General features: G+C 45.8%; 2 protein-coding genes across 4 annotated transcripts in view; both read left to right on the top strand.

Moving 5' to 3' along the window:
• The first annotated feature begins 988 nt into the window (after positions 1-988).
• SIRT7 (sirtuin 7) lies at positions 989-14786 on the top strand. Its single transcript, XM_075846129.1, has 10 exons — positions 989-1150; positions 1227-1364; positions 4990-5094; positions 8664-8734; positions 8831-8903; positions 10423-10521; positions 11751-11987; positions 12299-12379; positions 12857-12963; positions 14500-14786. Exons 1-10 carry the CDS (start codon positions 1073-1075, stop codon positions 14693-14695), a joined length of 1185 nt encoding a protein of 394 aa, XP_075702244.1. The 5' UTR covers positions 989-1072; the 3' UTR covers positions 14696-14786.
• The window catches only part of PCYT2 (phosphate cytidylyltransferase 2, ethanolamine), a 29173-nt gene continuing 19217 nt past the window's right edge, over positions 12319-22274 (top strand). Inside the window, exon 1 of one of the 3 annotated variants that reach the window (XM_075846131.1) lies at positions 12319-12379. Coding sequence is in view for 2 of the 3 variants with exons in the window: in XM_075846130.1 (XP_075702245.1) it covers positions 19498-19577 (80 nt within the window). In the remaining variant the exon portion in view is untranslated. Of the gene's footprint in view, positions 12380-19429; positions 19578-22274 lie in introns of those variants that run through there. The other 2 variants (XM_075846130.1, XM_075846132.1) reach the window with 2 other exon arrangements.

Consider the following 22274-nt stretch of genomic DNA (forward strand, 5'->3'; position numbering starts at 1 on the left):
GTCTGTCTGTCTGTCTCTGTGTCTGTCTGTATTTTATAGACTGTGGGTTGACAACCCTGATGAGCTGGTGAAGCCTTTCACACGTAGCACCAACCAGGCTCCTACCGGCCAGTTCTGGCAAACCTGCGTTAGGCTATGTTCACACCTGCAATGTGGCTTCTGTTCATAACTCTGCTGGGTCTGTCGCTCAACAAATAGTACTACCAGCGCCTGACGGACTCGATTGACTTAAAATGCGGCGCTATTTTTCCAGTCAAATTTGACAAAATCTGTGAAGGAGCCTCCGATGGAGATGTGAACAAAGCCTGGGTACAGTCACTCGGTATATGTCTGAGGCAGAAAAATACAAGGCTGATTTCAAGATATTTTCAAAGATTTTAATTTTATTTTTGCAAGCACTTTTCAAGCGTATTTTTAAAGCGTTTTTTGTCGTGTCAATGGAAAATCCGCATTCATTTAGGCATGTCTTTTCTTTTTTACAAGGCGTTTTTTCTTTTCGGCAGCGTAATAAGACGCCTCATATTAACAATACAGTGTATTTCCCTTTGAAATCAATGGGAAACTGTTTGCAGGTCTATTTCAAGTGTATATTGGAGCTTAATACAAGCGTTTTATGTTCCAAAATACGCCTAAAAAGAAGTCCTATCTAATATGAATTTAGCTAATGAATTGAATGGGAAAATTCGAATTCACATGTAAATCTACAGGCAAAACGGCTTTCAGATGCATAATATGGAAAATGTGCAGCTGTCAGGCTGAATTCTCCAGCAGACACCGCGGCGTTCTAATTCAATGTGAACGTACCCAACAAGTTAATCTGTTACTCAAAGTGACCAATCTGATTCTAGATCTCATTTGTTAACCCAAATTATAAAAATGAGAGCTGGACTCTGACTGGTTGCTAGGAGCAACGTCTCCACATTCTACCAGGGGCGGGGTCCTATACCTGAGGATGTTGTTGCATGTCATGTGACTGCTGCGCTGTGGAGCAGTAATTACATCACATCCGGTTCGTGCAGCTCACGGAAGCGGAAGGTGTTTCTGGCTTCTGAGCACGGTTGTTACCGGTAACATGGGCCGTGCAGAACGGAAAGCAGAAGCCCGAGAAGAAATTGTGCGGCGTGAACAGCACCGGGAGAGGCGGAGACAGGTATCGTGGACTGGGCTTGGGGTTGCTGCTAGTGGATGCGGTGATTTGTATATAATGACCGGCTGTTTCACTGCAGATCTCCAGAATTTTGCACAAGCCGGTGGAGGAGCGCAGTCCCGGGGAGCGGGAGCTGCTGGAGAGCTATGCGGAGCTGGTGCAAGAGCTGGAGAAGCAGCGACAGCGGAGAGAGCGGCTCCGGTGCCGGGAACAGGAGGTAGGTGTGTGGGTGACGGACGAGGGATCTAGTAATATTGTCCGGTGGCTGATGTGACATGTCAGACGGCGGCGGCAGCAGCGTGGGAACGCAAGTCTTGGCATGTGACACCGGTAGTCACCAGGTAGTGGTATTGATGATTGACGTTACCATGGAGACGTAACCTAGGCGACTACACTAAATGTGATATTTCGTACAGTACATGAATTCTTATCAACGTAAGAGAATGTTTTCATTCATTTACAGCAAGCAGATCTTGAAAGCTGTGAGTTTATTCAAAAAAGTATAACAGTAATTATGCCCACTTCAGTCTTTTTCTTCAGGGTGCTAGCAGTTTTTCGGACGGCTAGCACCCTGACCCATTCATTTCAATGGGGCCATGCACACTTCAGTTTTTTTGACGGTCCCGTTGCTCCGTTCCGACAAGAGCATGTCCTACTTTGGTCCGAGATTCCGTGACCGTGAGGCCCATGCAAGTCAATGGGGCCGTCAAAAAAACCTGTTGGCATCCGTGTGTGACGGAGCCATTGCCTAGCAACGGCCGGGCAGGCAGAGGTACACATACAGAGAGATACTGCACTAATCGGCAGCCCCTTCTCTCTGTCAGCACTGAGAGAAGAGGCTGCTGATCAGTGCTGCAACGCAGCGATATTAAGAAAAATAAGTTCATGCGTACCCCGGCCGTTGTCTTGGTGACGCATCCCTCTTCTGACATCCGGTCCGACCTCCCTGGATGACGCGGCAGTCCATGTGACCGCTGCAGCCTGTGATTGGCTGCAGTGGTCACATGGTCTGAAACGTCATCTCAGGAGGCCGGACTTGAGGAAGAAGCAGGCAAGCAGGGAGTTCTGGGTAAGTAGTAACTTTTTTTTTTTTTGTTGCAGGTTTTTTTTTTTAATGAAACTTTAATCTATATTGTGAGCGCCGCACATGGTACTCACTGTCCAGCGGTAGTCTCTGTCCAGGGTGCTGAAAGAGTTAAAGGGAATGTGTTGCCAGCAAAACATGTTTTTTTTTTTTTTAATTAAACATTTAGTGTGTAGGTGATTAAACATTGTTCAAATTTTTTTTATTTTTTCACGAGTCAGGAAATATTATAAATTAGATTCTAATTTATAATATTTCCCATTGCTGGTCACTAGATGGAGCTATTCCCAAAATTGCAGCATTGCATGTGGTAAAGCAACCACATTGCTTTTTGCTGCAAAATTGGGAAAAAAGCACTCGCTCTAGTGAGCTGTGAGAATCTCCCCCTCCTTTATCCTGGCTAGTGCCGGGATAAACGAGGGGATTGAACGGTCAAACCTCCTACACTGTGTGTCGCCATTTTTTGAGCTAACACACAGTGTAGTAGGTTTACATACAGTAGTAAACACACACAAACACGAACATACATAGAAATCTCTTACCTGCTCCTGCCGCCGCGGCTCCCTCCGGCCCGTCTGCTCCCGCTGGTCCAAGTGCACAAGTCCGGAAGCCGCGGCCGGAAGTAGTAATCTTAATGTCCGGCCGCGACTTCCGGTCCACAGGAAAATGGCGCCGGACGGCGCGCATTTCAAATTGGACTGTGTGGGAGCGGCGCATGCGCAGTTCCCACACAGACGGCGTACACAGAAGTGGATGGGACGGGACCCGTTCGCAGTCCCTATGGGACTGTGGCTGCCGTATTCCATGTCTGTATGTGTCGTTAATCGACACATACAGAAATGGAAAAAAAAATGGCAGCCCCCATAGAGAAGAAAAAGTGTAAAAATAAGAAAAAGTAACACACAAACACACACATTAATCCAAACGTTTTTAATAAAGCACTAACATCTTTAACATATTAAAAAAAAAAATTGTGATGACACTGTTCCTTTAAAGGGCTGCACTGATCGGCAGTAACTCTTTCAGCACCCTGGACAGTGAGTACCGCTGGACAGGGAATAGCATGTGCGGCACTCACAATATCGTATACATAGTGTGAATGGGTTTCAGTTTCCTCTCTGAAACACGGAGTCCACACGGGAAGCACACAGTTCCAATCATGGACAAACGGATCCGTGGAAAACGGCCGTGAAAACGGTGATGGAAGTGTGCATGAGGCCTAAAGAGGCTCTGTCACCAGATTATCAAATCTCTATCTCCTATTGAATGTGATCGGCGCTGCAATGTAGATAACAGCAAAGTTGTTGTTTTTGTTTTAAAAAAACGATCATTTTTGCCCAAGTTATGAGCAATTTTATATTTATGCAAATGAGCTTTTCAATGGACAACTGGGCGTGTTTTCTCGTATTTCCAACTGGGCGTGTATTGTGTTTTTACCAACTGGGCGTTGTGAATAGAAGTGTATGACGCTGACGAATCAGCGTCATGCACTTCTCATCGTTCCCACCCAGCTTCTTTCACAGCAGACACAGCGTGACGTCACCCACAGGTCCTTCAACCTTGTCGTCGGACAAGGAAGATACATCGGCTCCCTGTCCAAAAGGTTAATGTGCTCGTCTCTAAGGAGTTTACTATGCTTACCTGCACATGGTGATGCTGCTGCAAATTCAACTGTACGCCTGGAGCTGATCTGTCGTCTCTCTTCCGACGCCAAGGTTGAAGGACCTGTTGGTGACGTCATCATGAGTGCCCATCACATTCAATAGGAGATAGGGATTTGATAATCTGGTGACAGAGCCATGGTGACTGCCCCCCGCGCGGCCATGGTGACTGGCCCCCGCGCTCCCATGGTGACTGGCCCCCGCGCTCCCATGGTGACTGGCCCCCGCGCTCCCATGGTGACTGGCCCCCGCGCTCCCATGGTGACGGCTGTCATTGACGCTTTTCTGCTTTCGCTTCCAGCAAATAAAGGTTATTCATTCAATAATAAAATGTTTTGTGAGATACGATGTTCCAACATTCTGTGTCAATTCTTCTGGTTGATGTCTGTCATTCAGTGGAAGCCTTAAAGGGGTATCCCCCCCCCCCCTTAGACATTTATGGCATATCCTTGGGATAAACAAAATGTAGAACAATAGCGACCTCCAGCTCACCTTATATAGCAGATTTGTGTCATCTGGCACGGATCCTCGTGTCGGCACACGATTTGTAGACAATGGTAGGAACAGAAGAGTTTGGATCCAGCGTAGATTCTACGCTGGATCCATATCCTTGGGATATCCCATATCCACATACCTAAGTGTTTAATTTCTCTGCAGCGCCACCACAGGGGAAATTAGGCATTACATAGTGAGCATTCATATCAATGGGTTGCATGTGTAATGCAATAGAGGACAAGTCCTCCAAAGCGAGAGGTCATCCTTGTAACCGCTCCATTCTTGCCAAGAGATGAGGATCCTAAACATGGGACCTTTGTCTATTCATTTCTCAAATAGGGCACAGTATAAGAAAATGTTTTTTTTAAACTGCACAACCATGTTAAGTTAGAAAACAATGGCTTTGGGGGGATTTGCATAACAGAAATACCTTTACATGATCCCAACTTCTCATGAAGTGATGGTGTCACCGTGTCTGGGGTAAATTGCTTAGATGGTTAGAAGAATGGAGCTGCCATGATAGAACACAATAAATAGTAATGGAGGCCAGTGAACATGTTGCTGCCTATGTAATGAATATATATTTGTAATGTGAATTTTAGGTGGTTGATGGAGCTGAAATCCTCAAGGAGAAGGTTTTGGAGCTGGCGGAAGCTGTGCGTGGAGCAGAGCGTATGGTGATCTACACTGGAGCTGGGATCAGCACGGTAAGGGGGAGCCATACTTACGTCACAATGGGAATGGGTTAAAGAACACATCATGGATTAATCTGGTTTATTTGCCTCCAGTGTGTGTCTGCTCAGCACAGCCCCTGTTTGTGCCCTATTATGGTATGTGGGCGCTGTAGCAGACTGGTTTTATTTCCTAACAGGGCACAGATAAAAGTGGCTCTTGTTCGGGCTGACAGCACAGCCATGTATTACATGGTCGGCCATTCACTTGAAGCTTGGGATAGCTCATTGAAGAGCTGTACATTCACCCAACCTAAATTGACTGATAAGAGTGAAGAACAGATTGCATGCAGAAGCTCATGTAAATAAGAGATCATTTTTGGTTTCCTTTAACCCCTTAATGACGGAGCAATTTTTTAAGTTTTTCCATCGTCTCATTCAAAGAGCTGTAACTTTTTTTTATTTTTCCATCGACATAGCTGTATAAGGTCTTGTTTTTTGCGGGACAAGTTGTATTTTTTTAATAGCACCGTTTTGGGGTACATATAACTTATTAACTTTTTTTGGGGGGTGATAGAAAAAAACCCAGCAATTTCGCCACACTTTTTTGCATCCTAAGTTTACACTGTTTACCGTGTGGTATAAATAACATAACTTTATTCAGCGGATTGTTACGATTGCAACTATTCCAAATTTATATCGTTTTCTTATGTTTTACTGCTTTTACACAGTAAAAACAGTCTTTATTTTCAAAATTATTTGTTTTTGTCTCCATATTTGAAGAGCCATCATTTTTTTTATTTTTTTTAGCGGGACGACTTGTAGTTTTTATTGTTACCATTCTGGAGTACATGTGTCTTTATTGTTACCATTCTGGAGTACATGTGTCTTTATTGTTACCATTATGGAGTACATGTGTCTTTTATTGTTACCGTTATGGAGTACATGTGTCTTTATTGTTACCATTATGGAGTACATGTGTCTTTATTGTTACCATTATGGAGTACATGTGTCTTTATTGTTACCATTCTGGAGTACATGTGTCTTTATTGTTACCGTTATGGAGTACATGTGTCTTTTATTGTTACCGTTATGGAGTACATGTGTCTTTATTGTTACCGTTATGGAGTACATGTGTCTTTATTGTTACCGTTATGGAGTACATGTGTCTTTATTGTTACCGTTATGGAGTACATGTGTCTTTATTGTTACCATTCTGGAGTACATGTGTCTTTATTGTTACCATTCTGGAGTACATGTGTCTTTATTGTTACCATTATGGAGTACATGTGTCTTTATTGTTACCGTTATGGAGTACATGTGTCTTTATTGTTACCATTATGGAGTACATGTGTCTTTTATTGTTACCGTTATGGAGTACATGTGTCTTTATTGTTACCGTTATGGAGTACATGTGTCTTTTATTGTTACCGTTATGGAGTACATGTGTCTTTTATTGTTACTGTTATGGAGTACATGTGTCTTTATTGTTACCGTTATGGAGTACATGTGTCTTTATTGTTACCGTTATGGAGTACATGTGTCTTTTATTGTTACCGTTATGGAGTACATGTGTCTTTATTGTTACCGTTATGGAGTACATGTGTCTTTATTGTTACCGTTATGGAGTACATGTGTCTTTATTGTTACCATTATGGAGTACATGTGTCTTTTATTGTTACCGTTATGGAGTACATGTGTCTTTATTGTTACCGTTATGGAGTACATGTGTCTTTTATTGTTACCGTTATGGAGTACATGTGTCTTTATTGTTACCGTTATGGAGTACATGTGTCTTTATTGTTACCATTATGGAGTACATGTGTCTTTTATTGTTACCGTTATGGAGTACATGTGTCTTTTATTGTTACCGTTATGGAGTACATGTGTCTTTATTGTTACCGTTATGGAGTACATGTGTCTTTATTGTTACCATTATGGAGTACATGTGTCTTTTATTGTTACCGTTATGGAGTACATGTGTCTTTATTGTTACCGTTATGGAGTACATGTGTCTTTTATTGTTACCGTTATGGAGTACATGTGTCTTTATTGTTACCATTATGGAGTACATGTGTCTTTTATTGTTACCGTTATGGAGTACATGTGTCTTTATTGTTACCGTTATGGAGTACATGTGTCTTTATTGTTACCATTATGGAGTACATGTGTCTTTTATTGTTACCGTTATGGAGTACATGTGTCTTTTATTGTTACCGTTATGGAGTACATGTGTCTTTATTGTTACCATTATGGAGTACATGTGTTTTTATTGTTACCGTTATGGAGTACATGTGTCTTTATTGTTACCATTATGGAGTACATGTGTCTTTATTGTTACCATTATGGAGTACATGTGTCTTTATTGTTACCATTATGGAGTACATGTGTCTTTTTGATCATTTTTTATTTTTCACAGCGTTCGCCAAGCGGGTTAAATAATGTAATAGCTTTATAGTTGGGGTCATTACAGATGCGGCAATTCCAAATATGTGTAACGTTTTTTCATAATAAAGCAGTAAGGGGGAAAAGTGGGTTTTTAATTTTTTACTTTATTTTGGATTTTTATTTATTTATTCTAAACTTTATTAAACATTTTTTTAAACTTTCCACTAGGGGGTCTTCACTATGCCATCACCTGATCTATTTTATAATACACTGCAATACTTTTGTATTGCATCGTATTATTGCCTGTCAGTGTAAAACGGACAGACATCTGTTAGGCAGGCCATGCCTCTGGCATTATCTGGAGGCAGACCTGGGAGCCTTTATTAAGTCCCTGGCTGCCATAGAAGACACCGGCACCCTACGATGGTATCGGAGTGTGCCGGTGGGGTGATGGAGGGAGCCCCCTCCCTCCAAAACCACTCCAATGCGGCGCTCGCTATTGAGTGCCACATCTGAGGGATTTAAACAAGCCGGGTCGATACTGATTTCAATCTCGCTCGTTTAAGCAGGTCTGCTGAGAGCGAGGAGATTTATCTTCTCCCCGCTGTTTATTCCGATGCAGCGCCGTAAAAAGGCAATTGCATCTGAATAAAGGCCGTTATTGGCCGATGTAAAAACACCTATGGGTGGTCACTAACGGGTTAAGCCAGTTAAAACCTCTTTTTGCTGGCAGCTCAAGGCTGTGTAATCGATCGCCGATCAATGAGACATCTCGTTGATTGGTGCTTGTTTCTCCTGTCACAAGGAGCTATGATCTGGGGCGATCGATCGTTACTACGATTGCTCGTCCCCCATACATTTCTATCATGGCGGCAGAGGTGCTACTGATAACGATAATATTTCATGCTGCGTAAATGATACGATCAGCCGATGAATGAGCGTTTGCTTGTTCACCGGCTGATCGTTGCTGTGTCTGTGAACGCTCGTTTGCCTGATAATTGGCCTGTGTAAAAGCCTTAAGACTCCTTCCTTGTCCGATTGTTAAACTTGTTGTTCACCGATTTTGGTGGTAACAAGCTCTTTTGATCTATATGCCCCCCACAATGCCCAGTGGTCTACCAGATCATCAGGTTGGGCAGGCAGTGGCCATCCTTCTAGTTGTATACACTATGGCAGGCATACATGACTAATAAATGATGTCTGCTTGCTCTTAATAGGCAGCTGCTATTCCAGACTATCGTGGACCGAGTGGTGTGTGGACTCTGCTGAATAAGGGCAGGAGTGTGAGGTGAGGGGACGTGATGTGTGGAACGTCTCCTAGAAGACATTTTCTAGTAGTCGTTGGTTTTGTAAGTGTTTTGTGCTTTTTATTTATTTTTTACAGTACTGGTGATCTGAGTGAAGCGGAGCCGACCTTCACACACATGTGCATAGCCCGATTATACAGAGCTGGACTGGTAAGCGTCTAAACCTCCAATTACCCTATGGTGGCCCCTATATAATGTTGTATGTGCCCTAGTGCACCACAATTTCACAGAAAGACACCAGAATAGGGATATTAAAGCATAACTTTTACTTAAGTTTTATAATATGAGCTACAAATGATTTCACACTTACAAAACAAAACCTTTATATGTTGGAGAAATGGTATTTCAAACAGTATTTATGTACAGCGGGATACACGGTAGGATGATTCCTGGCATATTCCGTAGAGTGTTCAAATCTCATCCACTTTGCTGCTACTGTAATACGCTGCGGATTTCCGCAATAAAATCTGTTGTGGAAAATCTGCAGTTAATCCGCCCCTTGTGTACCATAGTATCACATACTTTTTTTTCAGCTCTCTATTTTGCTTCCTCAACAGGGTAAGTTCAAGGCCCTGATAGAGTAGACCGCGCGTCACACTGATAGAAAGGCTGCTCTGGACTATTGCTTGTGTACAGTCCCGTCCCCCCCCCCCCCCCCCCCAATCTCTCCAAAAAGAACTGCCCTACGTGTTTTTTCACATTTAAAGAGGCTCTGCCACCACATTATGAGTGGCCTATCTTGTGCATGATGTGATCGGCGCTGTAATGTAGATTACAGCAGTGTTTTTTATTTAGAAAAACGATCATTTTTGACGGAGTTATGACCTATATTAGATTTATGCTAATGAGTTTCTTAATGGACAACTGGGCGTGTTTTACTATATGACCAAGTGGGCGTTGTGGAGAGAAGTGTAGGACGCTGACCAATCAGTGACCAATCAACGTCATACACTTCTCTCCATTCGTTTACACAGCAGATAGCGATATAGCTATATCACTATGTGCAGCCTCATACACACTATAATGTTACTGCAGTGTCATGACAATGAATATACATTACCTCCAGCTAGGACGTGATGTCTATTCAGAATCCTGATACTTCTGTAGATGCAACATGTAGATGAGATTACTTGAAATCTCATTTACTTTTCTGGTACGGGAAAATTTGCATGGCCAATCCGCACGTAATACACAACGTGTGCAGGGGGCCTAAGGGTGCGGTCACACACGGCATATTTTGTGGCAGAAATGTATGCAGCTTTAAAATTAGTTCTATTCATCTGAATGGAACTTACAGAAAGCCATGTAAAGACCCCATTCAAATGAATTGAAATTCGTTATGAGTCGCAAAATTTGTGTAACAAATATTCCGCGTGTGAACTTACCCCTAACAAAGTGAAATAAATGAGCCGATGCTAATCTCGTGTCACTGTAATTAGGGCTGGGCAATTAATCGTATCTGCGTCTGGGTGACGTACCACCCAAAATGGCTCGTGTCAAAGCTAAACTGGTGCCGCCGCATCATGGCATCGCTATCTGCTCACTGGCCTATAGGTTGGAGTGACTATATATGTTGTTTAATATAACTATGAATGTGATCAGGCTTCTTCTGGCTTCTTCCCTGGTATACAAACCTCCTATGGATAAAGCCCTCTCTATCTTTTAACAGGTGCAGCATGTCGTTTCACAGAACTGTGATGGTCTTCATCTTCGTAGCGGATTACCACGGGAAGCCACCTCCGAGGTTCATGGAAACATGTATATAGAGGTAAGGAGATGTTGACGGCTTTATCTCTGAAGGGAGTTCTCCGGTTCTAACATGTTTTTGAAGGGTATTTTGCACCCATCATCAATATCTGATTGGTGGGTTGTAACTACTACCTATAACACGCACTTCCCCATATGCATAGAATAAAGGGGTCATGTAGCTCCGTAGAGTGCAGCAACCCCTTTTGGATTTTTTTCTTAGAGCGCTGCTCCTGATTGAGAGCTGCGTCTGATTCCGTATGCATGTCTCTTTTCATATAGGACAGAGGCACATTTGGGATGGAGGGGCTGGGATGCATACTTCAAGTGGTTGTCCAGTCATAAGAAAATGATGGCCTATCCTCAAAATAGGCCATGAATACCTGATAAGGCTGGGTTCACACGAGCACATTAACGTCCGTAATGGACGGACGTATTTCGGCCGGAAGTCCCGGACCGAACTCCGTGCAGGGAGCCGGGCTCCTAGCATCATAGTTATGTACGATGCTAGGAGTCCCTGCGCCTCTGCAGGACAACTGTCCCGTACTGTAATCATGTTTTCAGTACGGGACAGTAGTTCCACGGAGAGGCAGGGACTCCTAGCGTCGTACATAACTATGATGCTAGGAGCCCGGCTCCCTGCACTGAGTTCGGTCCGGGACTTCCGGCCGAAATACGTCCGTCCATTACGGACGTTAATGTTCTCGTGTGGACCCGAATCCCGGCAAAAGTGCCAATCAGCTGTTTTGAAGGGGCACTTGTCTCAGCAGTTCACAGTATTACAGCTTTCTTCCGTTCACTTAGATGTTGATCGGCGCTCGTTTGCTCCTTTCACAAGCACTATATATGGGGACGAGCGCTCGTTACTACGATCAGTCGTCCCCATATATTTCTATCATTTCGGCAGCACATTCTCTGACTACACAGGGAGATGTGCTGCCGACAACGATAGTTTTCTTTGCTGCATAGGTGATACAATCAGCCGATGAACGATCGTTTGCTCGATCATCGGCTGATAGTTGCCCAGGGCAATCGTTTACACAGGGCAATGATCGGGAACGAGTGTTATGTGGACCATCGCTTGCCCGTGGTATGGCCACGTTGAAAACAATGGATTTCTCCCAAAGGAAATCTGCTCTATCAGGCAGAACGCTTATGATTTGTGTATGGATTAAAGAGCAGATACATTTCAGAAAGCTTTGTCCCCTGTTTTGTGTGGCTGCGCCCTGAATAGTCCCCATTCTCTTGTAGGTCTGTACATCTTGTTCACCACACAGAGAGGTTGTGCGTCTGTTTGATGTGACCGAGCGGACAGCCCTTCATAAGCACGACACTGGACGTTCCTGCCACAAGTGTGGGGGTGAACTGAGAGACTCTATCGTGCACTTTGGAGAGCGGGGGAAGTTGACGCAGCCGCTCAACTGGGCAGGGGCAGTGAAAGCTGCAAAGAAGGCCGATGTTATTCTCTGCCTCGGCTCCAGTTTGAAGGTAAATGAAGCACTACAAATAAAGATTGCCCTTTTTTTTTTTTTTTTAGTAAATCTATTGCCTAATTTTTTACCATTTGTTGATATTAGAGCAGCGATCTGCAACCTGTCACTTTCACGTTGTAAAACGCATGCCTTGTAAGCTGCAGGCTTCTAATGCATGCCCGAAATTGAGGTTCCTCAACAGCTAGATAGCCACAGGTTGCAGACTCCTGCCATATATATAATCAGCTGCTTGTGATATTTAATTGAGACTTTATGGTTGACTCGTGTGAGATGTTCTTCTACCCTGATCGTAATTTCCTCCTTCAGGTCCTGAAGAAATACCACTGTCTATGGGGGATGAATAGGCCTAGCACACGTCGGCCGAAGCTTTACATTGTAAATTTGCAGGTAAGAGCCAATGGCGATTTTTGTTTGTACCCATCACCACCAAGGTTGCTTATGTTCCTGCCCTGTCCGTATAGCAGGAGGGATTTCGGGCGTTCTGTTTGCCTTGGCAGCAGTACCGCCTAATCTGTTGGCCATGTCTCTTGTTTTAAGATTTTGACTTCTGGTGGGAGATGAGAATGCCACCAACTTGGGTGGGGCAGCCTTTAAAAATGACCATAGCTTTCTTGTTCACTTAATATATTGAACATATAACATTTTCTGAAGTCGGTCCTTTTTATTTCTATCATCTGTTTTCGTCAGCATAGCCGTATGTTTTTAGAAAATGCCACAAGCTGCATGCCGGAGCACTGATGTGGTGTTATGCTGGATTCCTAACCGCCCGTTCAGAAGTAACATTCGCTGTAAAAGGAGATAAGGGGATGTTTAGGCAGGATAAGCAGCGGCATTGTCACCGTTCAGCACTGTATATTTCCTCAGTGGACACCTAAAGATGCACTAGCCACCCTGAAAGTCCATGGGAAATGTGATGAGGTCATGCGGCTCCTGATGGACGAGCTGCAGTTGGATGTTCCAGAATACAACAGGTGATTTTTTTTTTTTTTTCAAAAAATTAATTTATGTGGGGGAGGTTCTGTGAGCTGTAGCCCCCACCAACGGTACTATGCACCCAAACCTTATCTCATTGCTGCCTTTTTATATTCCTCTTTCTTTCCATCCCTTGTCTGGCCATCATCTTAGGCCTAGTTCACACGAGCGTGTTCGGGCCGTGATATACGTTCCCCATGTCGGCTGCATTTCCCGGACCAAACAGTGCAGGGAGCCGGGCTCCTAGCATCATAGTTATGTATGACCCTAAGTGTCCCTGCCTCCCGCGGGAGTGTTGTCCCGTACTGAAAACATGACTACTGTACGAGACCGTTTGCCCACAGCGAGGCAGGGACTCCTGGCATCGTACATAACTATGATGTTAGTAGCGTTCCTCCTTGCACTGTGTTTGGTCTGGGAAATACTGCAGACATGGGGACCGTATGTCACGGACCGAACACGCTCGTGTGTGGGAGGCCTTCGTTTTAGGGCTTATTCAGAGGAACGTATAAATAGTCCTAGTGACGTCTGTTTTTTTTAATGGCCATCACAAGGCTGCATGTACTTCTATAGGGCTAGTCACAGGGCAATGTTTTAACGGACCGTGTGGAGGGCCGTGAAAAAAACAGGACGTCCTATTTTTGTTTTGTTTTTGCAATTCCCTCAATAGACAAGTCTGTTAGGGATCCGTTTTTCACGTCCGATTTCACACACGTCCATCTGAATATAGCCTTAGAGTAAGCGCTCATTGCCTGGTGCCCAGCTGCACTACATGCCCCTGAACCCTTGCCAAAGCTTTCCAATTGAAGGGATGGCACAATGTTATAGCCAGCAGGCAGTGGCATCTGTGACCAATTAGATCATATTTCTCATGCTGTTTCTCTTTCAACCCAGATTCCTAAACTCACTCACTCACTCACTCACTCACTCACTCACTCTCTCTCTCTGCTGGATTCTAGAAATCACTTCATGTATTTTATGGAACCGGCATTGCACAGAGCAATTCCTTGTTTTTCTTTCTAGACCGAAACTTTTTTTGTGATTTCTTAAATTGAGTCCGGCTCTGGCTACACAGCAATGGACAGTTACAGTCACAATGTACTTTTAATTATTTTCCATGGGAATTTTGCAGCCTTTGACTATTGCAAAATTTCCAATAATTTGGGATAATTATAAGGTCGCATGTGGCTTCTTACACCATAAAAAAGAATTGAAGTTGCATTAGACTGCGATTTCTCTGCAACGTTTACCGCTAGGATACGCCATCATTTTCTTTTTAATGGGGGTCTGACTGTCGGGACCCCCACCAATACTGAGATTGGAGGGGCCGCAGCATGGGTTTAGATCTGCTTCCCCTTCAGTTTCTTTAATGCACAGCAGTACTTCTTGCCACTGGCTGTGCAGGGAATGGGGTTGGGGCATGTTACAGAATACAATAGTCCCTTTGTTGGGGGTCCAGCTCACAAAGCCTCGTGTCCGACGTGTTCTAGGCGCCTTGTATTTGTGCAGTAATCTCACTACAGCCTCTTTCCTAGATCTCTAGACCCAATTTTCCCTATGGCCGTACCACTGTGTCCCAGAGAAGAAGATAGTCACACTCGTAAGCACATCAAGGCAGCGGAGACACCCAATGTCACCCCTGATCCGCCTCCGCTGATCTCCCCGCAGGCTCTTAGTGGTGGCTGGTTTGGTAAAGGATGCACCAAAGGAAGAAGGAAAACAAAGCTATAATATCACTGCTTGTAATGCTGGGAGGACAGTCGCCATTTGCACATTTGTTCTTTTTTACATTTGATGTTTTTAAATAAAATATTACAGTAGAAACCTGTGTCCTTTGTGCAGGGCCGCCATCAGGGGGGTATTAGGGGTAGTGGTGTGAGGGGCCCGGCCAAACCTAATTGAAAGGGGGGCCCGGCAACTGCCTCGACATTCTTTTGGTAGGAAAAAACGGGCCCCTGCAATGGGGCCCGTTTTTTTCACCAAAAGAATGTCGTGAGCTGCTGCGGGCCCCCTCCCCTCGTCATGGGGGGCCGTCAAACCGTCCGCCCGCGCGCGCGCACCCGATCGCGCGCACAATGAAACTCCCGCGCGTGCGCACTCGCGAGCGCGCATCCACGAACGCCCGCACTGGAGACCGCCCGCGCGCGCACCCGCGATCGACCGCGCGCGCACCCGCGACCGGCCGCCCGCGCACCCGCGAACGGCCGCCCGCGCACAAGCGAACGAAGCGCGCGCAGCCGCGGACCCACATGGACAAAACTTACCTGGAGCCTGGCTGGAGGTGAAGGACTGGACGTCTGGACCGAAGACCTCCCCTGGAAGACATCGCCGGAAGAGGACTGGAGTGGGAGCAGCTCTTCTGACAGTGAGTAAATTATCTCAAAGTGTTGTTTATGTATGGCCCTGTTCACACAGTATTTTGCAGGCAAAAAAAAATCTGCCTCAAAATTCCTTAAAGAATTTTGAGGCAGATTTTGCCCTGCCCACACTATCTTGCCGCGTTTTTTTGCTGCGTTTTTTGCTCGCGGCGATTGAGGACAGCAGACAAAAAACGCAGCGAAAAATGCATTTTCTGCCTCCCATTTATTTAGATGGGAGGTCAGAGACGGAACCGCGGCAAGAAAGGACGCGCTGCTTTTTCTTTTTTCCGCGACTGGCTCCCATTGATTTCAGATTAAATCAATGGGAGGCGGTTTTGGAAGTTCTTTGGTGCTGATTCTGACGCAGTGTCCGAGTCAATATCAAGGCCCAAAAACTCTGTGAACTGGGCCTTATTGTTAGGGCTTATTCAGACGAACGTGTAATACGTCCGTGCAACGCGCGTGATTTTCACGCGCCTCGCACGGACCTATGTTACTCTATGGTGCCGTGCGGACTGTCAGTGATTTTCACGCAGCGTGTGTCCGCTGCGTAAAACTCACGACATGTCCTATATTGGTGCATTGTTCGCGCATCACGCACCCATTAAAGTCAATGGGTGCGTGAAAATCACGCCCAGCACTTCCGCAGCCGTATAAACTATGAATGAAATTAGAAAAGCACCACGAGCTACAAACATACAAACAGAGTGTCATAATGATGGCGGCTGCGCGGAAATCACGCAGCCACGCATCATACGCTGCTGCCACACGGAGCGGTTATGGACCTTTTGCATGCGCAAAACGCCACGTTTTTTGCGCGTGCAAAAAGCACACGCTTGTGTAAATCCGGCCTTAGGGTAGGAACACACTAGGCATGAACGCTGCGGATTTTATGCAACACATTTTATTGTGGAAAATCCGCAGCGTATTACAGTCGCAGCCGAGTGGATGAGATTAGAACAAATCTCATTCACACGCTGCAAAAAAAATGGACCTGCCGTGTGGCTTTGGCTTTTTAAGTCGCATGTCAATTTATTCTGTGGAATCGCCGCTCCTCTGTTGCGGAAATGCTGCGGTTCTGCCGCAAAAATCACACAAGAGAAGAAAAAAAAGGTACTTTTTTAAATTGATAAAGTTTAGACTTCCCCCGGCCGTAGTCCTGGTGACGCGATCCTCTATTCTTAGCGCAGCCCGGCCTCCTGTCATGACGTTTCATCCCATGTGACTGATGCAGCGGTCACATGGTCTACAGCGTCATCCCAGGAGGCGGGGCTACGTTCAGAAGAGAGAGATGCGTCACCAGGACTACGGCCCTGGCAAGTCTAAACTTTTTTTTCCCTGCAGAATTCCCGCAGCGGACACGCCTCACGAAACCTGCGCCGCTATTTGGTGCAGTTTTGCTGGCAGAATTCCCTGCGGCTCCCGGGATAAGCTGTGTAGTTTTACTCAGCATATCCGCCTAGTGTGTCCCTTATGATGTCGCTCCTGGAGCTGCTGCCGGTCTCTAAATAGGCAATTGGTCCAGTAGAATTTGGAATTATTTTTTTTTGTGAACCAGCTTAAAAAAATACAAAACTTTTGTGTTAGGGCCTGTTCACATCACTGTTCGCTTCCGCTCCGGGGTTCCGTCTGAGGTTTCTGTCGGGTGAACCCCGCAATGGAAAGTGAAAGTGATAGCACAGCTTCCGTTTCCATCACCATTAGCGCAGTCGACTGCGCTATTAATTCCGTCCGAAAACCAGCCGGAATGGTGACGAACCACCGCTCCGGGGTTCCGTCTGAGGTTTCTGTCTGGTGAACCCCGCAACGGAAAGTGAAAGTGACAGCACAGCTTCCGTTTCAGTCACCATTGATCTCAATGGTGACGGAAACATCGCTAATGGTTTCCGTTCTTCACCATTCCGGCTGGTTTTCGGACGGAATTAATAGCGCAGTCGACTGCGCTAATGGTGATGGAAACGGAAGCTGTGCTATCACTTTCACTTTCCGTTGCGGGGTTCACCCGACAGAAACCTCAGAAGGAACCCCGGAGCGGAAGCGAACAGTGATGTGAACAGGCCCTAACACAAAAGTTTTGTATTTTTTTAAGCTGGTTCACAAAAAAAAATAATTCCAAATTCTACTGGACCAACTGCCTATTTAGAGAGCGGCAGCAGCTCCAGGAGCGACATCATAAGGGACACACTAGGCGGATATGCTGAGTAAAACGACACAGCTTATCCCGGGAGCCGCAGGGAATTCCGCCAGCAAAACCGCACCAAATAGTGGCGCAGGTTTCGTGAGGCGTGTCCGCTGCGGGAATCCTGCAGGGAAAAAAAAGTTTAGACTTACCCCGGCCTTAGTTTAAGTGACGCATCTCTCTCTTCTGAACGTAGCCCCGCCTCCTGGGATGACGCTGTAGACCATGTGACCGCTGCAGCAGTCACATGGGAAGAAACGTCATGACAGGAGGCGGGGCTACGCTAAGAATAGAGGATCGCGTCACCAGGACTACGGCCGGGGTATGTCTAAACTTTTTTATAAATTTAAAAAAGTGCCTTTTTTTTTTTTTCTCATTTGTGATTTTTGCGGCAGAACCGCAGCATTTCTGCAACAGAGGAGCGGCGATTCCACAGAATACATTGACATGCTGCGGCTTAAAAAGCCAAAAGCTACACTGCAGGTCCATTATTTTTGCAGCGTGTGGATGAGATTTGTTCAAATCTCATCCACTCTGCTGCGACTGTAATACGCTGCGGATTTTCCACAATAAAATGTGTTGCATAAAATCCACAGTGTTCATGCCTAGTGTGTTCCTACCCTAAGGCCGGATTTACACGAGCGTGTGCTTTTTGCGCGCGCAAAAACGTGGCGTTTTGCGCTTGCAAAAGGTCCATAACAGCTCCGTGTGTCAGCAGCGTATGATGCGCGGCTGCGTGATTTTCGCGCAGCCGCCATCATTATGACACTCTGTTTGTATGTTTGTAGCACGTGGTGCTTTTCTGTTTTCATTCATAGTTTTATACGGCTGCGGAAGCGCTGGGCGTGATTTTCACGCACCCATTGACTTCAATGGGTGCGTGATGCGCGAACAATGCACAAATATCGGACATGTCGTGAGTTTTACGCAGCGGACTCGAGCTGCGTGAAAATCACTGACAGTCTGCACGGCACCATAGAGTAACATAGGTCCGTGCAAGGCGCGTGAAAATCACACACGTTTCACGGACGTATTACACGTTCGTCTGAATAAGCCCTAACAATAAGGCCCAGTTCAGAGTTTTTGGGCCTTGATATTGACTCGGACACTGCGTCAGAATCAGCACCAAAAAACTTCCAAAACCGCCTCCCATTGATTTAATCTGAAATCAATGGGAGCCAGTCGCGGAAAAAAGAAAAAGCAGCACGTCCTTTCTTGCCGCGGTTCTGCCTCTGACCTCCCATCTAAATCAATGGGAGGTAGAAAATGCATTTTTCGCTGCGTTTTCTGTCTGCTGTCCTCAATCGCCGCAGGCAAAAAACGCGGCAAGATAGTGTGGGCAGGTCAAAATCTGCCTCAAAATTCGCTGCGCGGTTCCAGGCGGTCGCCGGTGCGCATGCGCGGGAGTTTGCGGGTGCGCGTGATCGGTCGCACGGGCGGCGGTGTTTGACGGCCCCCATGCTACCCAGGGCCGCCATCAGGGGGGTATTAGGGGTACTGATGTGAGAGGCCCGGCCAAACCTAATTGAAAGGGGGGCCCGCAGCTCATGACATTCTTTTGGTGAAAAAAACGGGCCCCATTGCAGGGGCCTGTTTTTTTTCTACCAAAGGCAAGTCGCGGCAGTTTGCCGGGCCCCCCTTTCAATTAGGTTTGGCCGGGCCTCTCACATCAGTACCCATAATACCCCCCCTGATGGCGGCCCTGGGTACCATGATATAGTACTGGACGGAGTACCGTTAACAGGCGGTGCCACGGTAGGGGGGCCCAGAAAATGTAGCTGTAGGGGGCCCTGAAATTCCTGATGGCGGCCCTGCCTTTGTGTGATCACTTACTGTACGGGCAGCTTTAGAAAGATGCCCGGAATAAAAATGGCCGCCTCATCAAGCGCGTTGGATGTTGCCATGGGAGCGCTCACTCATGCGTCACTTCCTGGGGAGGTGCCGTCGGCTTGTGGTACGTTTCCGGTTGGTTGTCATCTCATTAAAGTCCTAAGATGATTCGGAACGGACACGGCGAACCCGCCCAGGAGCAGACTCTATCCCGCAGGGCCGTACGGGTGTGGTGCGATGGCTGGTGAGAGATGGCGCCGTGCTCACGTTATCGACAATGTATCTGCGTATATACGGCTGTGGCGTCCGTGCTGCCTGCAGTGTGTGTAATCCATGCGTAGGATGTATGGTATAGTGTCATTTGTGAAAACCCTCTCTGCGGCTGACTGTCCAGTGATCAGGGGTGGCCATATATTATGTAAGGTCAATGTGTGCAGCGCCCCCTCTGGCGGACAGGGCGGTTTGGTCATATTCCCTGTGACAGCCTCATGTGGAGGGATCACCGGCCTGCCCTCACCTCTGCAAATATAATAATGACGTGTCTGTCCTGCTATATGTGTGCTGAGAACATAGTGTTCTGCAACTTTCTGGTGTACTCAACATTTTCAAGATGTCTGCTTGCTGTCAGTGAATTAGAACATTGTTTACATCAAGAGTGTGAAAACATGTATAGAGCAAATACTTCACATGTGACTGATTGCTTTAACTGTATCCAGTTTAGACAATCGTCTGTGATTTTATTAGCCTATGTAGCCCAGTAACTGACTGATGCGTTTAAGTAGGCGGTCATGACGGGGGAGATGTGTGTAGGTGATGTATTTAGCTCACAACGGACTGTCTAGACTGACTACAACTGTAGCAAAGCCTCAGCTGTGACCAGTATTAGACCTGTAGGTGGTTTAAGGCTCTGGATGCAAGCAGAGATCTTTGAAATTGTTGAATTCAAACAGACGTTTTCAATATACAACAATCAAATGTAAATAAATCCCTCCCCCAAAAAATCTTAAAAGGACCTGTCATCTCTCCTGATATGTCTGTTTTATCAAATACTTGTATTCTTCAGAAAATAATTGTAGCATCTTTTCTTAGAACTCTGCGTTGTACCGTTCCTCTGTTATTCCTCTTGGAAATGTGACTAGATTAACTGCCCAACTTTACCAGTCCCCTTGTTGATAGGGCGTGTCCCTGCACAATCTGACACTGCCAGCACTGATTGGATAGTGTCAGGACACGCCCCCTGCTGTCAATCTAATTATAAGTTTCCAAGAGGAATAACAAATGGCACAACACCGGTCTAAAAAAAAAATATCTCCCTCCCTTTTATAGAATATGTTTTGTGTGTGGCCATGGCAACACGCTGGCAGTAAAAATAATTCTATGAATAATTACCATGGGAAATGGTTTTTATTGAAGCTTTGTATAAATATACTGGTGTCCGCAGGGACAGGGCGGCCAGTTGTATAAATCTTACCCATCCTTCCATAGGAAATAAGGGCAGTGTGACCCCAGTTGGGTAATATTTGTGACCGGCACCACCCCTACCTAATTGGTCCAATAGTTGCTGGCTCTGTCCGTGTCAGGAGTGCCCTATGCCATGTTATCACGGATGCCCCTGTTTCCTGGCAGAATTCTGATTTATTTACAGTTTGTGAATGTGAGTTGTGTGAGACTTTGACCTTGCTCTGGATACACGGCGCCAGCCTGGACCTTGTACCATGTAATGACCGTTTTATTAACTGGTTATCTTGTGAACCCCCGGTACAGTAACGGCACAGTCCTGTCATGGTGAACTTTGTGCCCCTCGCTGTATTATCTATGTGCAGATAAGGCGCTTGTTAAGGTCCTATTACACGGCCCGATATGGGACTTGAAAACGAGCGCCGATCAACGAGACCGCTCATTGATCGGCGTTTGTTTGCTTCTTTCACAAGGAGCTATGATCAGTAATGTACGGGGACGAGCGGTCGTTACTACGAGCGGTCGTCCCCATACATTTGCATGATGTCGGCAGCACATTCTCTGTTTACACAGGGAGATACGCTGCCGACAACGATAATATTTATTGCTTCAGAAACGATACGATCAACCGATGAGCAAGTGTTTGCCCGATTATTTACCCGTGTAAAGCGGCCCCAAGGTTCACCTGTAATAGTGATAAGATCTAGTTTATTTTTTGCAATCCCTTAGATTTCATCACGATGCCTCCCGAAAAAAAAATTTTTTTGCTTGTGCCACTTGCCGAAGGCTGCGTGCGTAGCTATTTCTATTCACTTACAGTAAGCAGAGATCTTGAAAATAGGTCCGGATTTAAACCGTATATTAGAAAGTTACATAATTCTTTCCTACAGTAAATAAGCTTTATTGACATAAAAGAATGAGACCTTTTTGTTTCTCATTAGACACTGCAGAATACTATTAACTGTTTTGTCTTGTGCCCACCCTCTCGCTACGACCTTGCAATCAGGTTCGGTGCTGTGCCCCATGGGTCGAGGGTCTATTTATTTATGTTTTAGATGCTTTGCAGGTCTGGATACCGTCTTTCTAGTGTAACCCGTCAGTCCTGAGCACGTCCCATTGTATTACACAAGCTTGTTGCTGTCCACTATGTGGAGCGGTATGTCCGGTTGTAATGACGGCAGCGCGGTCATGTGATCAGTGTCAGCAGGTAGAACGCTGGCGGGCTTCTTGGATACCTGCAGCAGGTGATAGAACACAAGCTGTAGAGGAACGCTGACCACATTCCTCAGGACCGGTCGATAGGAATGTGATTTTCCGCCTCCTGTAAACTGACTTTAGACGCATGGGATTTTATGATTGAATGTGAAAAATCTCTGTACAGCGCTGCGGAATATGTTGGTGCTATATAGGCGACCGAGATAAATGAATGATCTGAAGCCATATTACTCCATTATCTCTGCTATCATATAATTTATCGACTACG

The sequence above is a fragment of the Rhinoderma darwinii genome, chromosome 13 (genome assembly GCF_050947455.1).
Source record: "Rhinoderma darwinii isolate aRhiDar2 chromosome 13, aRhiDar2.hap1, whole genome shotgun sequence".
Lineage (NCBI taxonomy): Eukaryota > Metazoa > Chordata > Amphibia > Anura > Rhinodermatidae > Rhinoderma > Rhinoderma darwinii.